Source organism: Diachasmimorpha longicaudata, chromosome 9 (assembly GCF_034640455.1).
Source record: "Diachasmimorpha longicaudata isolate KC_UGA_2023 chromosome 9, iyDiaLong2, whole genome shotgun sequence".
Taxonomy (NCBI): domain Eukaryota; kingdom Metazoa; phylum Arthropoda; class Insecta; order Hymenoptera; family Braconidae; genus Diachasmimorpha; species Diachasmimorpha longicaudata.
In genome coordinates this window covers 3,850,692-3,868,418 of record NC_087233.1, presented here as the reverse complement: position 1 = coordinate 3,868,418, position 17,727 = coordinate 3,850,692, and the positions used below count along the sequence as shown (strand labels likewise).

Genomic DNA, 17,727 nt, shown 5'->3' with positions numbered 1-17,727 from the left:
TTACCACTTCGTTACTGAATTATCTGATGATTTTTTAATCTTGGCTTTAGGACAGTAGCATGACGTTCACCAGTCTGACAATTACCCCAGATCATATCGTTAGATCACTTGCCACCATTTTGAATGCCAGCCTGTTGTTGAATAATGCATTGAAAATATGTTCTGTCCCATTTGGACGAAATAATTTTATTACACCAAAAAACCACTAATTTACCATTTTTTGCGTCATTAAAAAGCTTATATTCATCACTTATCGATATGATTGTTCTATTGTACATCAAGGAAGAGCCTCTGGAGTCAAGGTAGGCAAGAAAATCCCTGTTTCGCCTCGAAACCCATCCGAAATTAAAAAGATCAAGATTCTGTGAACGAGACATCGGCAATTGTCGATCCTCACTCACTACTTTTCCCTCTGTAACGCGAAAAAATTCCCCGGAACTGTCCGCCGTCATCCAGGGGTTGACTACGACAATATTCTTCACATCTCCCGGAAGAACAGAACAGTAATAATAATCAACGTAGGAAAAATAATTAGAAAAATCGAACAAACGAAAATTTTCCAGCATCTGGTCCTCTTGATGCATCTCCATGCCTCCCAGCAGCTCTGATTCTCTCCCTCGCGGGTGAACCTTAGCCCACAGTTCTCGAAACTGACCTCAATATAGCAATCACCTGGGTCCCTAGAGGGCAGGTGTCTCCTGCTGGAATCCCTAGAGCTCTTCGATTTCTTTCCGTTCAAAACTGTCACGATTGAGTCACCAGAGGAATCCGATTTCTCCCTGAAGTTGAGAATTTTTTTTCGCTTCTTGGGTGGATATTTGGCCCGGAATGGGCCGGCCTTGATGGGCCTGATGTAGTTGGATTCGAAGGGGCCCTTGATTGGTCGTTGAGCGAGAATCGAGGGCCTCTCCCCGTTGTTTACACCCCTCGACGTCGACGGCCCCGGGTCTTGATAAAAAATTCAAGTAGTTGAAGGAAAGGTACAACAATCAGATGTTGAATCTATCGATAGATGTGATTAGCGGTAGATTTTCAAATCATCTGTCAATGAAATCCACATGCAGAATTAAATGCTAATCTTCTGGAAAAATCTAGCTGTATGTTTCAGAGTAGATCTGTCGGGAGGATCTATCTGTTGATTTTTTGTAATTAAATCTGTCCGGTATCTGGCTGTAGAATTTTTCAGACATAAATCTATCACAGAAATCTAACAATAATTTGTTCAGAATTAAATTTTTCGGGAAATTGCTTGTAGATTACTCGTTAAATGAATTGACAGATACAATTTCCGATGGATTTCTGGTACATCTGTTGGGATAATCTACAAGTATAATTTTTAGTCCCCAATTTATTGGTAAAATCTGTCATTCTATCTGCTGGGGTAAATCTACTCGATCAATCTACATGTGGGTTTTTGATAATTGAGTCAACTTCAAATCTATCTGTAGATTTTCAGATTAATCCGTAAATCCTTGGTTTATTTGGTAGCGAAAAAATTAAGGCCCGATTAATCTACATGTAGATTTTTGTACTTGAATCTACCTCAAATCTACCTGTAAATTTTCAGATTAATTCACAGCTCCTTAATTGTTTTTAGTCCCAAAAAAATTAAAGATAAAAGTCTCTGTCACTGGATTTTTCCCCAAAAATCTACCGATCTACTCATCTTATCCACAAATACCAGCGAACCTCCCGCAGATTTACCAGTAAATCTGCCATAAACTGGACTTATTATTGTACTCGTACACACGTCTGGAGTCATTAGCACGTCTAAACACCCCAGCATCCACCGACTAAAAACACTTAATCGACTTTTACTTGTACTCTCAGTACCCGACATCACGTTCTCACGAGTTTCTCGTAGTCTCTTGTCCACCTAATTCGTATCCAGTGTCGTTGTACTTGAAACTTGGTGAGGCACTTTGTGTCTCAAACCATTCGAAAATCGTCTTTGAAAGTTGAAGAAACTATTCGTGACTGTTGGATGGTTTCTCTCCCTCTCGGAGTTGTCCTCCAACTTTTTGACGCTTTCTCTACATCTGGAGGATTAAATTCACGAAGGAAGATTAAGGCCTGGAACCCCCAGTCCTTGGGGAGGTTTTATCCAGTGGAAATAATTTCAGAAAATTTTTTTTTCCCCATTTTTTCGTACCTCTCACCCACAAGACAATTACAGTGATGGGCCACTGCTACTGCTGCTGCTGCCACTGCCAACTGCCAGCCAACCAACGGTTAATTATTATTTATTATCTCCTGGTGATGGTGAATATGTTTACAAAGGTAGGCCATTTTTTTTTGGCATGATGTTACAGCCGCTGCACTACGTGGCGTTGCAATTCAACGTGGAAGAGTTGGTGCTACCACAAGGGCAACATTTCCAACTGGTGCTGCTGCTTTAGCGCTTGTCCGTAACCCTGGCCCACTAGCGGCAGCCGCAACTGCCCTTCATCCCTTTGCACCTGCGTAAGTTCATTAATTCTTCGAAAACACTTTTTTCGTTTTTTTTACCTAATTTTTATTTAAACATTTTTTACTGTGAACGACTTTAATATCTTGATATTTGCACGTTTTAGTGTCTTGTGGGAATAATTATTATTGCACTGTACTAATTGTCACACGTTGGGTGATGTTATTAACCACAGGAGAACTAATATGTCAATTTTTTTGAGGGGTCGTTGAGGGAGAAACAATTGATATTTAATTGAGCGCGAGGGGAAGTGGAAATTCGAAGGAAAATGTCAATTTGGAGGAATTCTACTGTTCGATTTTTTGGAATATCTCGAATTCAGAGGGAGATAGCGAAATTTGTGATGAGATATTTTTTTTAGGATTTGAAATTCTCTATAAAAGATGTCTTGTCGAAAATGGGCGTATGTCCTTTGGATTCGGAGATATTCCACAAAATGATCGCAAGAGAATTTGGAGAAGAACTAAACATGATGGATTATCGATTTTTAATGATTTTTTTTAATTTTTTCGCAGTGTCTACTATGATCCATTCTTAGCCGCACATGCAGCGACGCAGGACCCTAACTACAGGCTCCAGGTAAGACTAAATTCCTCTGTCCAAGCCTCTGGAGTTCAAAACGAAATGCAAAAAATTATTTTCTCTTTCATTTTAAACTCCAGAAATGAAAATACGAAATTCAGTTGAAATTGCGTTGAATCAATTAATGAAAAAATACGTATTGAATGAGAGAGATGATAATTACTCATGAAAAATCATTACGGGACAGCTGGAATGGCCGCAAGCAACAGCCGACGTTGGTTTTCTTCATTTTTCACAATTTAAGAAAAAAATTTCAGTTCGATAATTGAGTGACTAGTTTTCAAAATTCATAATCGACTAATAGTTCAGTTGAATTGAATGGAATCGAGAGATTAAATATATTTCGTCGATTCACCCTTCACTCGTCTCGCCTTTGAGGCCCTCACAATATTTTTCCCAACAGAAATGAAGGAAAAAAAATATTTCTGCTGCACTTTTCGGTTGCTTAATTATCGAACTGCCCTTGGCCATTGAAATCACAAGTGCATATTTATTTTAATCATAAAAAAACATCATCCCCATGATTAATAGCATCCCAGGTACACCATCGGTACTGATTTACTATAAAACTCACGAAATTGCACGATTTTCAATGCAAAATCCTCCCCTCATTACCGTTTTATTTTCGGGAGTAAAAAAGAAATGTGAGAGGGAAAAAAACGTTGAAAGGAAAAAATTTGAGCCGTCGAGGGTGGGGGGAAATAGCGATTAAAAGGTGAATGGGTTTTCGAGAACTTTTCTTTCAGGATTGCCGTTTGTGTTTCAGGCAAAAACACCCGCACTGGAGGTAGGAATAACGGTCTGACCGTTAACCCTTTTTCTACTGCTATCACAAAAATTTTTTTTCATTTTGTTTTTCAACACCCTTGTTCTGTCTCTTTAATCTAGCATCAGTCTGTTCGTCCTAGAGAGGCCCAGATAGATGAGATTTTGTGTTAGAGTTGTGATGAGTTGTCGGAACAATCGATCAATGTCCATCAATGTCGATTAATTTTTCTCTAGAGAATTTTCAATTTTGCGAAATCAGTTTTTGGGCGACGGTGAAGAAATCAAGGCAAACTTGGGAGGTTTCAATCGTGAATATCTCTTGACTCAACGATGCGATTTCGACGAGTCTGATCTCATTTTCAAGGACAAACAAACGCCTTCAAAAAGACGTCAAAATTTTTTAATTTCACTCTACAGATCTCGAGATATTCCCGATTGAATATAATTCAAACTGTTGAAGTCATTTCGGCCGCAACTTAACATCGGTTTCCGGTAAATATCTCGAAATCGGGGAGAGATAGCAAAAATTTTCTCACGACCTTTTCTCTAGAGCTCACCCAGACCTGCAAAAAAGGTCATGACAAAAATTTCGCTATCTACCTTAGATCCACAGATAGAACCCAAAAACCGTCTTTCCATTGTATTTTCTCTCTAAAATGTTGAAAGTTGAACAATAGTATCATTCAACCTCTTATCGCCTCGATTTCCCTTCCCCCCATTCACACTGAAACCCTGAAAACCGTGATCTCATCAAGATCACCGGTTTTATATCCATAAACTAGAGTCTCTAGCGTCCAGAGCAGCCATTCCCCACTGGTTTTTACGAGCCTCAATCCATCTACACTCGAAAACCCCTTGTTTACGTTTTACATAATGCTCCCTGTTGCAAAATTTAATGAGTTTCTGGATCTCCCATTCCCCCCGAGTCAAGCAGAATAGAATAGAGGGGAAAATAAACGAAAAAAAAAAATCGAAATAAAAAAAAATCTCAATTTTCGAAAACAAACCCCCATTACCCTTTGACGCCACTTTTCCACCCGCTCCCTCTCACCCCTCCTCACCACCTTTGAGTTGGTTTGAACTGTTTAAATTGAGTTGTGTATACAAGAGGCACAGAATACCTTTCATCCCCTCCCCCCCCCCCTCCCCCCTTCCCACGGTTCGTCATCCTGTGACACAGAACAAACTGAAACACACGTGTGTCCACTTTGCGTTTATATCCGAACGGTATTTCCATCCCTTTCCCTCCCCCAAATCCCTTTGCATTTATATATTCCTCTTTGCCTGACAGAATTTGTAGATATAATGATGTGTAAATATCACAGTATTTTTAATTCGCATGATTGACAATATCCACTAGTTGCAGATGTTTTTGGGACACGTTATCACGAATTGGTAGATCAAAAAACATTTTTTATTATCGTATGGACTCGTGCGAGAGGTAAAGTTGGAAGCTTTGTGTGGTAGAGTCTGTGAGTTGGAAGATTTCCTTGGAAATGAAAAAAAAAATCGTTCATTTTCGTGTAGTAGTTCCGGAGATATTCGATAAAACGTTTGTGGGGGAAATTTACGGCGATTGGTAGATTAAAATCTATCACGATTGGTAGATTAAACTGTGACATGATTGGTCGAGATTGAGTTGCAATGAGTGATGGGTTTATTGATGACAGGGGCGGTAGATTTATATTTGCAGTCATTGGTAGATTAAATCTATCAATAGCAACTGATAGATTTGATAATTGATTGATTTGAATTTAGATAAATCGAGAGGTCTACATTTAATGATTGATTCAAATCTACCGCAGTTGGTAGATGTAACTCTATCTCGAATGGCAGATTCAATTCTACACCTGGTAGATTTGAATATATCATAATTATTAATTAGTAGATTTAAATGTATATCGATTATCAAATTTACATCTATCGTGAATGATCCATTTAAATCTGTCACAATTGGTAGATGTAAATCTACCGCAACTGGTAGAATATATTCTACACACACAATTGTTAGATCCACATCTATCAGTAACAATCGAGACTTGAATCTAGCATCAACCAAGTCTCCAATTATGGGTAGAGTCTTCACCAACTGATGGTAAAAATCTACCTAATTATCAATTTATTAAACTGTCCACCGGCAGAATCGACACGTGAAAAATCGTAGATTTTCTAATAAAAAATTTGCTCCCGGTAGATTCGCTATTCTACCCTCAGCGTGAGTCTCTTACCGCGAGGTTAAACGATACAGTCAAGGTAAGATAAATTGCCTGAGGTCGAATAGAGAAAAAAAAAAGTAGAAAAACAAGGTCACAACCCCAACTCACGTAAAGCCCTGGGAAATTGAGTCCTCTAAAGGGAATATTTTCGTTCCAATTCTCCCAGCAAGAGATTCTCATCCATAAAAAAAAAGGCAAAAATTCGGAGAGATTCGCCAGTCCTTTTCTTGTCTATTGAGAAGTCGCCGGAGTCTTCAGGTACATTTGAGATATTATTCCGTAGTCGATACAGACAGCTTTGAACTTCTTGAGGAGGAAAAAAAATTCCGAATTCTTTCAGTCTTTGAGGAAAATCTCTGTCCAAGCAGAAGTTGGTGGAATTTTGTTTTTTATTCATTCCTTCGGCTCCTCCGTTTTATTGTCAAACTGCGATTCAAATAACAGAACAGAATAGAACAAAGTTTCGAGGCGTCGGGAAAAACTTTCCGGCGCCCCACGATTCCCCAGTCTCCAGGCCCCCTCACGTCGGTTTGTTTTTTTTTCTCGTCGAGAGTTTTTGCTTCGATTTTTCCGCAAACGATTGCGTTTCGCTCAGAGTTATCAGCCAGACATTTAGGGGCTGTAAACAACCCATTTTTACGATCTATCGGGGTCGACTCCCCGGGAAAATAGAATTTGATTTATTTGTTTAGCTTCATTTTTCCCTACGACGTCCCATTTTACCCCAAATCCCCCGTTTCATTGTGAATGCCCTAGTCTACGTGTAGATTTCTTATAATTAAATCTGTCCACAAACTACTTGTAGATTAACCGTTTGAGTGTTTAATCATTTGAGAGAAGAGATGCCTGGTAGGTTTGTACAAAATCTATCGGGACAATCTGCAGGTAGATTTTTTTATAGCTGAATCTATCCACAAACTAATTGTAGATTATCCGTTGGGAATGTTAACTCAATTGGCAGAAGGGATTTGTGATAGATTTGTTCAAAATTTATCGGTATAATCTGCAGGTAGATTATGCTAGACGCAGATTTATCGGAGAAATCTATCGGTATGACTGAAGGGGTAAATCTGGTTGACTAGTCGACAGGTAGATTTTTTATAACTGAATCTATTTGCAAACTGATTGTAGATTATGCATTGCGAATGTTGAATCAATTGACAGATGCGATTACTGGTAGATTTGTACAACATCTATCGGGATAATCTGCCGGTAGATTTTTTGAGGTGCAGATCTAGCGGAAAAATCTGCTAATCTGCTAATCTGGTTGTCTAGTCAAAATATAGATTCTTCATGCTTCAATCTGTATTTAAAATCTACATGTAGATTTTCAGATTAATCTATGGATCTACAATTTTTTTGTGGCGGAAACATTTCATATTTAGCATTGGATTTATTTATTTGGCTTCATTTTTTTTCCCGACGTTCAATTTTACCTGAAACACCTTCTTCCGATTGTAAATATCCCGAGGGGTATCAACAGTTGGTGTTGAAATCGTGTAATTCCGTAGTGATTAGTAATTACATGGAGTGAGATATTTGTCATTTTAGAGCAATGTTCGATCGTAGGAAATTTTACGGTTTTTTTTCTGAACATTCCGTCATTTTTCCAAAATATTTCCCTCCGTGTAGACAAAAAAATCATTCGCACGATAATCCATCACCTTTTGTTTAACTTGAGCATGATTTTTATAATAATTCGATATCAAGGTTTAAATTCGTCATTGTCTCACAACAAATTATTTAACAGCACCTTCACCACGTTATTATCGCATCTTTCACGTTCACACGGCTATTAGTAACTCCCAGAGGATTTTTCTTCCGTGAAATGTGTAATTTTTCAAATAAAAGCTCTTTAAATAGGAGAAATCACCCAATTAAATAAGAGCTCAATTAATTAACTAACAAAATTACCAATTAATTGAATAAAAGAGTCAATTAATTAATCGGAAAAAAAAATGAATAAAGTAAGAATTTCATTTACTAATTGAAAATTTTCCTGATGAAACAAAATTTTAAAAATTTAAACAATTTTATTCATTGAATTTCCCAGAAACTTGATTGAAAAATTCTCAAAAAAAACTGAAAAAAAATTCTCTGCCCAGAAGTCGCCCCACGGATACCAGACAAACTCGTGCACATCTTCCCCCTTCAACATTTCAATAAAAAAATCATTGAATCGATGAAACTCCTTCGATGAATTTACATAACGTCTGACTCCCTCCCGCGACATTAGATTTTTGGTATTCCGAGCCTTGCTTGAGAGCTTGCATGTGCTTGTATGATTGTTACAGGCGGCAGCAGCAGCAGCCGCAGCTTCACCACTACTGAAGACACCCCTGTCAACGGCACAACAGGCGACGTATGCCGCAGCTGCCACATACACAGCAGTTGCCGCAAGAGCGGCTTACGGTGCAGCACAACCAGTCGCCGGATATGCTGCAGTCACTGGGTAATTATCGCATCTAATCATGTTTCTCATCCTTTTAATATTCCGAATCATTGAAATTCGGGGAAAAACCTTTTTGCGTGGAGATGTTAGCTATGGAATTCATTTTCTATAGACATTTTTTTTCGTATTTTGTTTGGAATAAGACAGATGAAGCTCTGAACAACCCACATCAAAACTAGGTACAAATGTCATCAGGGAAAAGGGCTATAGAATGTAGGGTATAGAAAATTCTATAGGATTTCGTCTATAAAAACTCTGTAAAGAAGATCTTTCGAGGCTTAATAAAGCGAGGGGGGGGGGGTAATTCAATGGATATAGAATTGTCTATAGTGTTTTCTATAGACAGTCTATAGGCGATCCATTTTGCTGAAGACGTCTATAAAAATAGATAGGGCATCCTATGCGCATAGCAGCATAAATTGCTATATAATTAATATAGAAATCTATATATTTTCTATAAGATATTTTACAAAATTTATATGCCACAGTCTATAGAAAATCCTGAAGTATGTCCTATCGAGGGATGGGTGACTCTATCGAAATTTTGATAACAGATTTCATGTCTTGCAATAGATGATTATAGAAAAATTTACAAAGTATTCTACAGCTGCAGCTATAGAACATTGGGTAAAATCTATAGAAATTGGTATGCAATAGCTTATAGAAAATTTTATAACGTGTCGAAGATGAAATATCGTTCTCCGTAGGAAATGCAGATGCAATCGTTCATCGTTGATAAATGAAATACAATATTTATCATTTTTTTGTTCGGTTAATCCATTTTTTCAGGAAGAAAGCCCGTGGTCGCGCCATTCGTAGCCGTAAAAATGACGATTCTGATTCTCCCGCATCTGAACCCTGAATACCTGTGTTTGTATTTACCCGTCACCTATCCTCAAAATTCATTCTTCAAAATGTTCCTCGAAAAAACAAATAAAATTATCCACTGAAAAATGAAAAGTTTTCAGTGATTTTTTTTCTTTTGCTAATTTTTTTGTCAATTTTTCTTCAGATATGGACGAGAATACGCCGACCCTTACCTGGGACACAGCATTGGACCGATGACAAATTATGGGGTAAGTAATTGACCTGGAATTTGCAGTGAATTATATTTTCAATTTTTTTTGAAAAAGAAAACTCGAATTTGTAAAGTAGTAATTTTTTAAAATTAATTTTAAGGGAATTGAATTTTCCAATTCGTTTTTTCCTCAATATCTCTGGATCTACAGGCTATAACGAAATTTTCATCAGGACCTTTCTTATAGATTATGAAATTCTCTCTAAAAAAGAATTTATCGAAAATTTTGTCAACTCTGCCAGATTCCAAAATATTTTCCAAAATCCTTCTCAAATAAAACAATGAAATAATAAGCCAGATCTAAAAGGGATTTTCAATAATCGATATCTCAGGATCGGTAGAGTGAAATCTCACAAATTTGGCGTCATTTTAAAGAGACTTTCATCCCCTTTAAAACAAGATCAGACGAATCCAAATCGCGTCGTTGGATCCCAAGATATTGAAAGTTAAAAATTCTCCATTTTGTTCAGACCCTCCCAAATCACCCCGACATCACCGTATTTACAAACAAATATCTCTAAATGCCTCAGATTAATATCAATGAATTTTTTATACCCAATCCATAATTAATTCTCTTTTAATCTGCTCCCCCAGGCGACGGTGTACAGAGGTGGCTACAACAGGTTCACCCCCTACTAAACCTCAAAATCAGGCAGATCACGACCAGAGACTCCCCATTAAAAAAAAAATCTCATCATTTCATTCCCTCGAACTGATGGGCGCCCTAAGAGGACCCCCTCCAACCCCTCGTCCCACCGAAGACCTCAAAGCCCTGAAAAACATTTCACCGAGGGTCTCATCATGTTCCTGGGACTCTGTAGATTCGCACAAACTCCTGAAGAGCCCAAATAAGCCTCCACCCTCACATTGGGATCATTCGCCAAATTGTAATATAGTTGTATATCGAGTATCACTGGAATATTCGCTTTTTAATCGTTAAAAATTATTTCTCCACAATAATACGAAAATTGATTTACTCAACATCATCATAATTATCAGAGAAACAATCATCTCGAAGCAAGAAAAAAGATCTGATAAACCTAGAAGAGAAATTAAAAATGATGAGAAAGAATAAATCAATTTTCAGAAATTAAAATAATTAAAATAAATTAGGTAGCTAGAGTACGACTTAGAAATACGTGCGTTGGATAGATTTCTATGCCAAATATGTGTGTAGGTCGTTCTACGAACCAAAACCGTTAACATTAAAACGTTGAAGTGAAATAGAACATTTTAGATTTTAAATTTCAGGTCATGATAAATCCTCAACTGATTGCGAAAATGGTTAGAATGTCGGTTTGATTAATCGAATTTCATTGCCAACAGTTGGGGAACTATTCATGACAATACCTGAAATTTATTTTTTTCCTCAGTTTACATTGGATTCTGGTAAAAACAGGGTCTAGTCACAGAGAAATTACTGGACACAATCAAACGCGTTTTTCAGTCATAGGTTTCTGGGGACAGAAAGGGGGAAATGATTGTTTGGAGTAATTCAAGCGATTTTTTTGCTTAATTGAGTTAAACGTGGATTTTCGAGTGAAATGATCGTTGAGAGGTTTGAAGGGCCATGGGTCGAGGGTCACAAGGAAAAACACAAAGTGTCAAGAAAATTCTTTTCGTATTTCAATTCAATGTCAGCCGATTTTAAGGATCAATTGACCCATCGAAAGGCCTTTTAACCCTGCAATGAAACCCTGAATTACCCTGAATAATCATTTTTCTCCCCCCTTGAACTCAACTCTCCCCCTACCCCATAAAGTCTCGGGGTTCTAAAATTCTTCAGTTGAATTTATCTCAAACCGTTAACAACTCGTAGATTATTTCCTGACGATAATTATCACCGACGTACATGCCAACTTATGAACGTACGTACAACTCATAAATCCAAGTGGGATAATTAATCTCAAGTTGAAAATTGTAAGCAAAAGAAAAAGTTAAATTCGACAATTAACTTATTTATTTACCACTAAGTTAAGGCCATTCATGACATTTCTCTCTTCTTTTTTTAATGAGAATTTCATTACTGTTAAGTTAATTAAGAGGTAATTAACTTGGTGAGAACACTGTTGACAATTTTCTTATCAATTATTTTCTGGGAGGATTAATTGCGCACACACGAGTGAGAAGTCAGTACGCACACGAAGGAATCGTTCTTGTTCTTTGAGATACAAAAGAAAATATTTACGTGGAAATAATTAATGAAATGAATTTTTTGAATGCGTCAGTAATGACTCTGAGGTGTTGAAAGCATCGCTTGAATTTTTTTCGACAATTTTTCATGAATTTTTGAATTATTTTTTGGGCGATTGAAGTAATTAAAATGCACGAAATGAGGATTAACAAATCGTTTAAAAATAATTAAAGTCGTGTGAAATAGCCAAATATGAAGATGTTAGGGGATTAGTTGATGGCGTTCGTTATGTTTTAATATAATCCTCGCTAGATTAGGCTAGTAATTAACGATCTAAAGTTTAATATCCGATCATTAAAGGATTAACGAGGAACCACAAGACAAAATGAATTGAAAAATAATAATAAACGTGAGATTTTTGTGAGATTTTTCTGTACATAACGACAAATAGTGTCATTGCACAAAATAAATAAAAAGAAAATCAATAAATCGAGATATGTGAGAGAGATGAGACGATTAATGACTAATGAAGGATTTTGCGATTGAGTGGAACAATTTAATCGATTTATTGATCATCATTTGTTGATAAATTTTCTCCTCCATTTCACTACCTCTCACAAGCCCCTGAATTATTCCACTCAATTGCTGAATATCTCAGCATACTCACTTTCTTGTAGTTCTTTAATTGATGATAATTAACGAGAAACAAAAATTAAATAAAAAAACTAAAAACACTTAGAGTCTGTAATAAATAAATAAATTCAATCTAGTGATTAACTGTAACAGCCATTGCAGAGTCCTCGACAAATCGCATTAATTTTAAATAAATCAGAGGGGATGAAATTAGTCATTAAAACTAAATACTAATACTTTTGTAATTATTTTAATGGATTCTACTTTTTTTCTATACAATTTTTGTTCATTTTTTTTGTAATTAATTAATTGAAACCCACTTGCTCATAAACACGATTTTCCATGACAATTTCTGCTCTCTTTCACTTTATTTTTTTTTCTCTCCCTGCCCCCCCCCCTCCAGCCCTTAAAAGTTAAGAGATTTCATGGAGAGATGCTATTGAACCCTGTATATTAATTAATGTAATTACGATTTATACTATTCGTGATTAATTACCTCTATTGGTAGGATATAATTAACGAGAAATTATTGAGAAATTTCATTACATGAGTAGCAGCTAGAGTAAGTAAAGCTCAAATGAATTAAAAAAATGAGAGGAGAGCCTCGTCATCCCGAACTCTCGATATTGATTGAGTGAAAAGCATAATTAAATCCTTGTTTCATCGTTAATTGCACAAAAAATTACTTGAGAATTAAGAGCGAATGGGCCTAATAATGAGACCCAGAACAGACGATTGGAACATTAAAAAAATTGTTAATCGTTGTTTTATTGGATTTCGCAGATTTTTTAGTCTTGAATATGAAAATTGAATGAACAATACTAAACACGTATTTTTTTATTTATAATAATAATGAAAAACGTCCTATGGAAACAGTTTGAGTAATTCAGGAGCTTTTTCTTTAAGTTTATTTCAAGTCAATGTAAATTGTCGAGTCGAATAATTGATGAGAGGCTAGTTGAGGGCCATTTAGCCCTCAAGGTTTTTTTACAAACGATTTCAACGATCAGTTTAGCCCTTAAAAACGCTCTCTGGCCCTGCAAAGGAAATAAAAAAGCTAAACAAATTGATCCCTTGACGTTATTTGATCCTCAATCAAAAATGGGAAAAATATTTTTCATTGATTACTGAACATTGAATTATTATGAGGGTCAAGTGAGACCTGAGGGTATTTGTTGATTTGCAATAATAATGAAATAAAAAATTAAAAATACGCGTCTAGTATTCTTCATTCAATTTTGGTGTCTTTTTGTTTTTTTGAGTGAAAAAAGGCAAAAACCCTAGGGAAAACAGCAAAAATTCATTGACTCGAACAACATATCCTAGTGTACGTGGGGCTGCACCAAGTCTCTTCAATATCATTGTAATAATTTGTATGTAAAAATGAATAATCGCACAATGCATGACTCCCAATTGCATTTGTACAAAAGTCAAAAAAATTAATTTCACTGATTAATGAGAGGAAAAAATGAGTTCCTCGAGGATGATTTCGTGAAAAGTGATATTATTAACTGAAAACTGGGTTGAAAAATTGAAATCATTGTCAGGATGATACCCCGAGCCCTGGGGTGTGTGTAAAAAAAACTGAATAAAATTTTAACCGCAGGAAATGAGCGCATAACTCGTTAATTAAAGAGTAATTGTCATTTTTAATTAACCTAGAGGGAGGAAGACTCACTGAAATCGTTGAAAAAAAAATAAATTTACTGACGATAATAAACCGAAAATGAAATGAAGTATCCACAGCTACTGGCCACTGATTTTGCTTCTCGCAGTGTAAATTGAACCCAATGATGGCAGAGATGAGTAAATAATAATTATTAATAATTAAAAAATTATAGGGAGAGCGTAGGAGTGAGAGTTGATGAATAACACCGAGTGAAATTGCATTAGATGATGTCGAGAGGTGTTTTGAGGCTGTAACGACACATTTATCATTGTCTGATTTGATATTTTGTAAGTCTGGACCAGTTATTAGGTTCTTAATTACTCCCATAGCGACTTCTTATGGCGTATTTTCTCTGTATATTGTCAATGTTTATTATTAAATATTTTTCAAATAATGTCTCTCGCATTTTATTCCACCTGTTAATCCTTCTTCATTAAAAACAAGTAAGTAAATCAAACTAATTCCCAACAATGAAAAGTCAATTCTAGTATTGTCATCAAATTTATTATTCTAAACAAAAGATTACGCAAGAAATTACAAAGTCAGAAATTTCTTAAATTTATCAACTTATCATTAAACCTCGATACTATCTAATCTGGTAACATTCACCTGACAAACTAAATAAACTCTCAACATGTTTAATTACCGTTACTCATCAGTCTGAAGCTGTTAAAGCTTTCTGGCACTTTCCCATAATATCAATAACAAAGTGATATATTTTCTCCTCATTGTCTCCCCCAATGAACGTTTAATCACCATAATCCTAACTTAACACACAATCACAGGTGTCATTGAGGGTGAAACTCGTCAATATCAATTAACTAATGAATGTAAACAGAAAAAAAACAAACGTAAAACACACGAACAATAGAAGAAAAGTAAAAAATAGAGTTTTTAGTACTTAATTTGTACGATAGTTCAGGTATTTTGGACTTGTGCCCTTTTGGCATTCACTACGCGAGACGCGCTCGCTTTGGTTTCGAGCCAGGTACATCGAATAAATACTCCACGTTTCTGTCGGTTTGCGGAGGCGGTACATTGAGGGGTGGGGTATTCTCGTTGACGCTATTTGGGGTGACGGAGTTCTCGTTCATCAGCTTAATGACAGCATTTGAAACAATTAGATCTGAACGAAGCCAGGGGTGATCCAGCACTTGGTTTATCGTCCTGCGTTTGATGGGATTAACTGTCAGCATAGATTTAATCTGAGGAAGATAGAAATAAAATTAATTTTTTTCCCCGCCCTCAAAGACCGTCAGATCCCATTCGACCCACAGAACCCTTCACCCCTCGCTTCCAAATGCCATCAAATAGCACATGCGGCCACAAAAGCTCTCACAAGACAAAATGTCTGACTCACCAGGTCGATTGCACCCGCGCTGACCTTATTGAACTTCGAGGAGTGAAACCTGTAAACTCCCTTCAGGATCTGATCATCCAGCGCCATGTTCGGATCATTCTGAGTAAAGGGACAGAGTCCACTCAGCATAACGTAGAGTATCACCCCCAGACTCCAGACGTCTACCTGGGGGGTGTAGGCCCCTCTTCCCTTGCGTTTCAATATTTCAGGTGCAACATAAAGTGGAGTACCACAGTAAGTCATCAGCATAGATGCAGCATCCAAGAACTTGGACATACCAAAGTCAGAGACCTTGACAAGTGGATATTTGTGCTCAGACGCCAGGAGAATATTCTCAGGCTTCAGATCCCTGTGAGTGATGCCCTTGCTGTGAAGATAAGCCACAGCATCGCATATCTGCCAGAACATAAACTTGGTCACCCTCTCGGGGAGTCCCCCATTCGCTGATATCCTGTCGAACAGCTCACCACCCTCCATCACCTCGAAGACAATGCAAACTGTGAATTTTGTATCCACTATGTCCTCCATTTTGATTATGCAGGGATGCTGAAGCCGCTGGAGAATATCCACTTCGCGTTGAATTTTTTTCGTATCATGAAGAGGATTCCTCGGACCATCCTCGTTGTATCGACCTTTGGAGATGGATTTTATCGCAAATGCACTGAAAGAACCCTTGGAGAAGGCCAGGTGAACCTCACCAGCAGCACCTGATCCTAGTTTCTTCAGAAGTGTGTAACTACTCCGGAGTTCAATTGGGAGTTTTTTATTCGAATATTCCACGCCATCGAACTCGAACACTAGATAAAAATCAGGATCTTCGGCTTAAAAAGTGATGTTAAGAGTTAGAGTTGTTAAGACACAAACCATTCCCCAAGATTTTGTCAGATAGAAAGAGAGGAGGGGGAATGTTCATTAATTTGGGAGAGGGTCGAGTGACCTGATGACTCTGCGATTGACTGGAGCAATTTACTTGTTTATTACTTAATAATTGTCGATAATTTTTTTTTCATTCACAGGCTTTTGCCCTGATGATTCCAATCAATTGCAGAATGTCTCGCGAAATGTTTAAAGGTTCTCTAATTAAAGCTATAGTTTCTAGTGGATAGATTTAGTCTAATGAGTTAGTAAATTCTATTCAGTGTTAATAAACTTTTCTGGTCATCACAATTTGACGTTTCCATGCAAATTAGTTTCTCAATCATCAATTCCAAAAGAAAATCCCGAAAAAGGGAAGAACCATCACAAAAACAATGAAAATAAAAGAAATATCAATCTCACCAGTGAATTGTGCCCTTCCAAGAGCTATTTGGTCTCCATTCTCCAGCACCACTCTTCCACCCTTTCCCACCTTTCTCTTGTTCACGAAGGTGCCATTTCTGCTGTGATCGGTCAAGATGACAACAAATTCATTCTTACTGTTGATGAAATGCTTCTCGATGGTGAAGTGGAGTCTGCTGATAACCTCTACCACCACCTTCTTGAGATTATCAACGTTGAAGATAATTTCGTGGTCTTCTTGCTTCCCAGCACGATAGACATCTTTGTACAATCGAAAAGCACTGAATTTTGGGCATTTCACTGAGGGAATGAGCTTCCCCCAGGGTCTGATTGGCTCCTGGCTCGGTTGGGACTGACTTATCGTGTCATCCGTCTGTGTTTGAGTCTGGGTTTGGGTCTGTGTCTGGCTATCAGGTGTGCTGCTAACCACAACATCGTCGGTTTCCATCATGGTGAGGGATTATCTGTGATTTTGGCGCACCTGAGGAATCCAGACGTGACATGTTAGAGAAGAACAAAGGAATGGAACAAACAGGGGGGATTTCATCATCGGTTTTTGGGGAATATCTCTGCATCCGAGGGAAATGACGAATTTTCGTTAGAAGCTTTCTTGCAGGTCTTGCAATTCTCCAAAAAAAATGTTCCATGAAAAATTCATCGATTTTCCATCGATCACGAGATAATCCACAAAAACAAAAATTGGATGAATTCGACATTTTCCTTTTATTTGGCGATCGACCACAGAAACCCCCGGGTTACGAATATTCCCCAATATCAGCAGATTTTTTAGACGAAAACACATGTAAGGTCTTGACATTTTCTGCGAGGTTTTGCAAATTCTCAAAATGGCTCTCTCCCATACCCATGTCACAAAGAAATTTCTCTCACCTTTATTTTCCTTTTTGAAAGTCAAAGTAATTCTCGATTAATCGGTCGTTAACATGAGCTCATGCCCCACTTGGTGAAGAACGAAAGATCTGTGAACAACAACAGGTACAAAATCCACAAAGAAGGAACATAAAACTGAATAAAGTGACGAAAAACGACTTGAACCGGCGAGAATGGGACGCTACATGGCTTTGTAACGACG

The 17,727-nt window shown here is 37.2% G+C and overlaps 2 protein-coding genes across 8 annotated transcripts in view; one reads left to right on the top strand and one right to left on the bottom strand.

Annotated features, from left to right (window-relative positions):
• LOC135165988 (RNA binding protein fox-1 homolog 2) overlaps nucleotides 1-14,393 on the top strand; it is a 160,929-nt gene extending 146,536 nt beyond the window's left edge. For 4 of the 7 annotated variants that reach the window (XM_064127855.1, XM_064127856.1, XM_064127849.1 and 1 more), the window contains 6 exons: nucleotides 2,313-2,463; nucleotides 2,983-3,046; nucleotides 3,237-3,263; nucleotides 8,328-8,485; nucleotides 9,498-9,561; nucleotides 10,158-14,393. In XM_064127855.1, the coding sequence (XP_063983925.1) occupies nucleotides 2,313-2,463; nucleotides 2,983-3,046; nucleotides 3,237-3,263; nucleotides 8,328-8,485; nucleotides 9,498-9,561; nucleotides 10,158-10,202 (509 nt within the window). In that variant the 3' untranslated portion in view covers nucleotides 10,203-14,393. The remainder of the gene's footprint in view (nucleotides 1-2,312; nucleotides 2,464-2,982; nucleotides 3,047-3,236; nucleotides 3,264-8,327; nucleotides 8,486-9,497; nucleotides 9,562-10,157) is intronic. The other 3 variants (XM_064127850.1, XM_064127852.1, XM_064127853.1) reach the window with 3 other exon arrangements.
• Nucleotides 14,394-14,481: 88 nt separating this feature from the next.
• On the bottom strand, nucleotides 14,482-17,727 carry LOC135165985 (myosin light chain kinase A-like). The gene is made up of 4 exons (XM_064127847.1): nucleotides 17,526-17,727; nucleotides 16,638-17,118; nucleotides 15,360-16,156; nucleotides 14,482-15,204 (listed from the first exon to the last, which is right to left on the bottom strand). Exons 2-4 carry the CDS (start codon nucleotides 17,086-17,088, stop codon nucleotides 14,953-14,955), a joined length of 1,500 nt encoding a protein of 499 aa, XP_063983917.1. The 5' UTR covers nucleotides 17,089-17,118; nucleotides 17,526-17,727; the 3' UTR covers nucleotides 14,482-14,952.

Coding starts and splice junctions, on each gene's coding strand:
- LOC135165985 (XM_064127847.1), bottom strand. CDS start 17,088: ATGATGGAAACCGACGATGTTGTGGTTAGCAGCACACCTGATAGCCAG. Junction 16,157..16,637: donor TGGAAGGGCACAATTCACTG/GTGAGATTGATA, acceptor ATTTTTATCTAG/TGTTCGAGTTCGATGGCGTG. Junction 15,205..15,359: donor GCGCGGGTGCAATCGACCTG/GTGAGTCAGACA, acceptor TATCTTCCTCAG/ATTAAATCTATGCTGACAGT.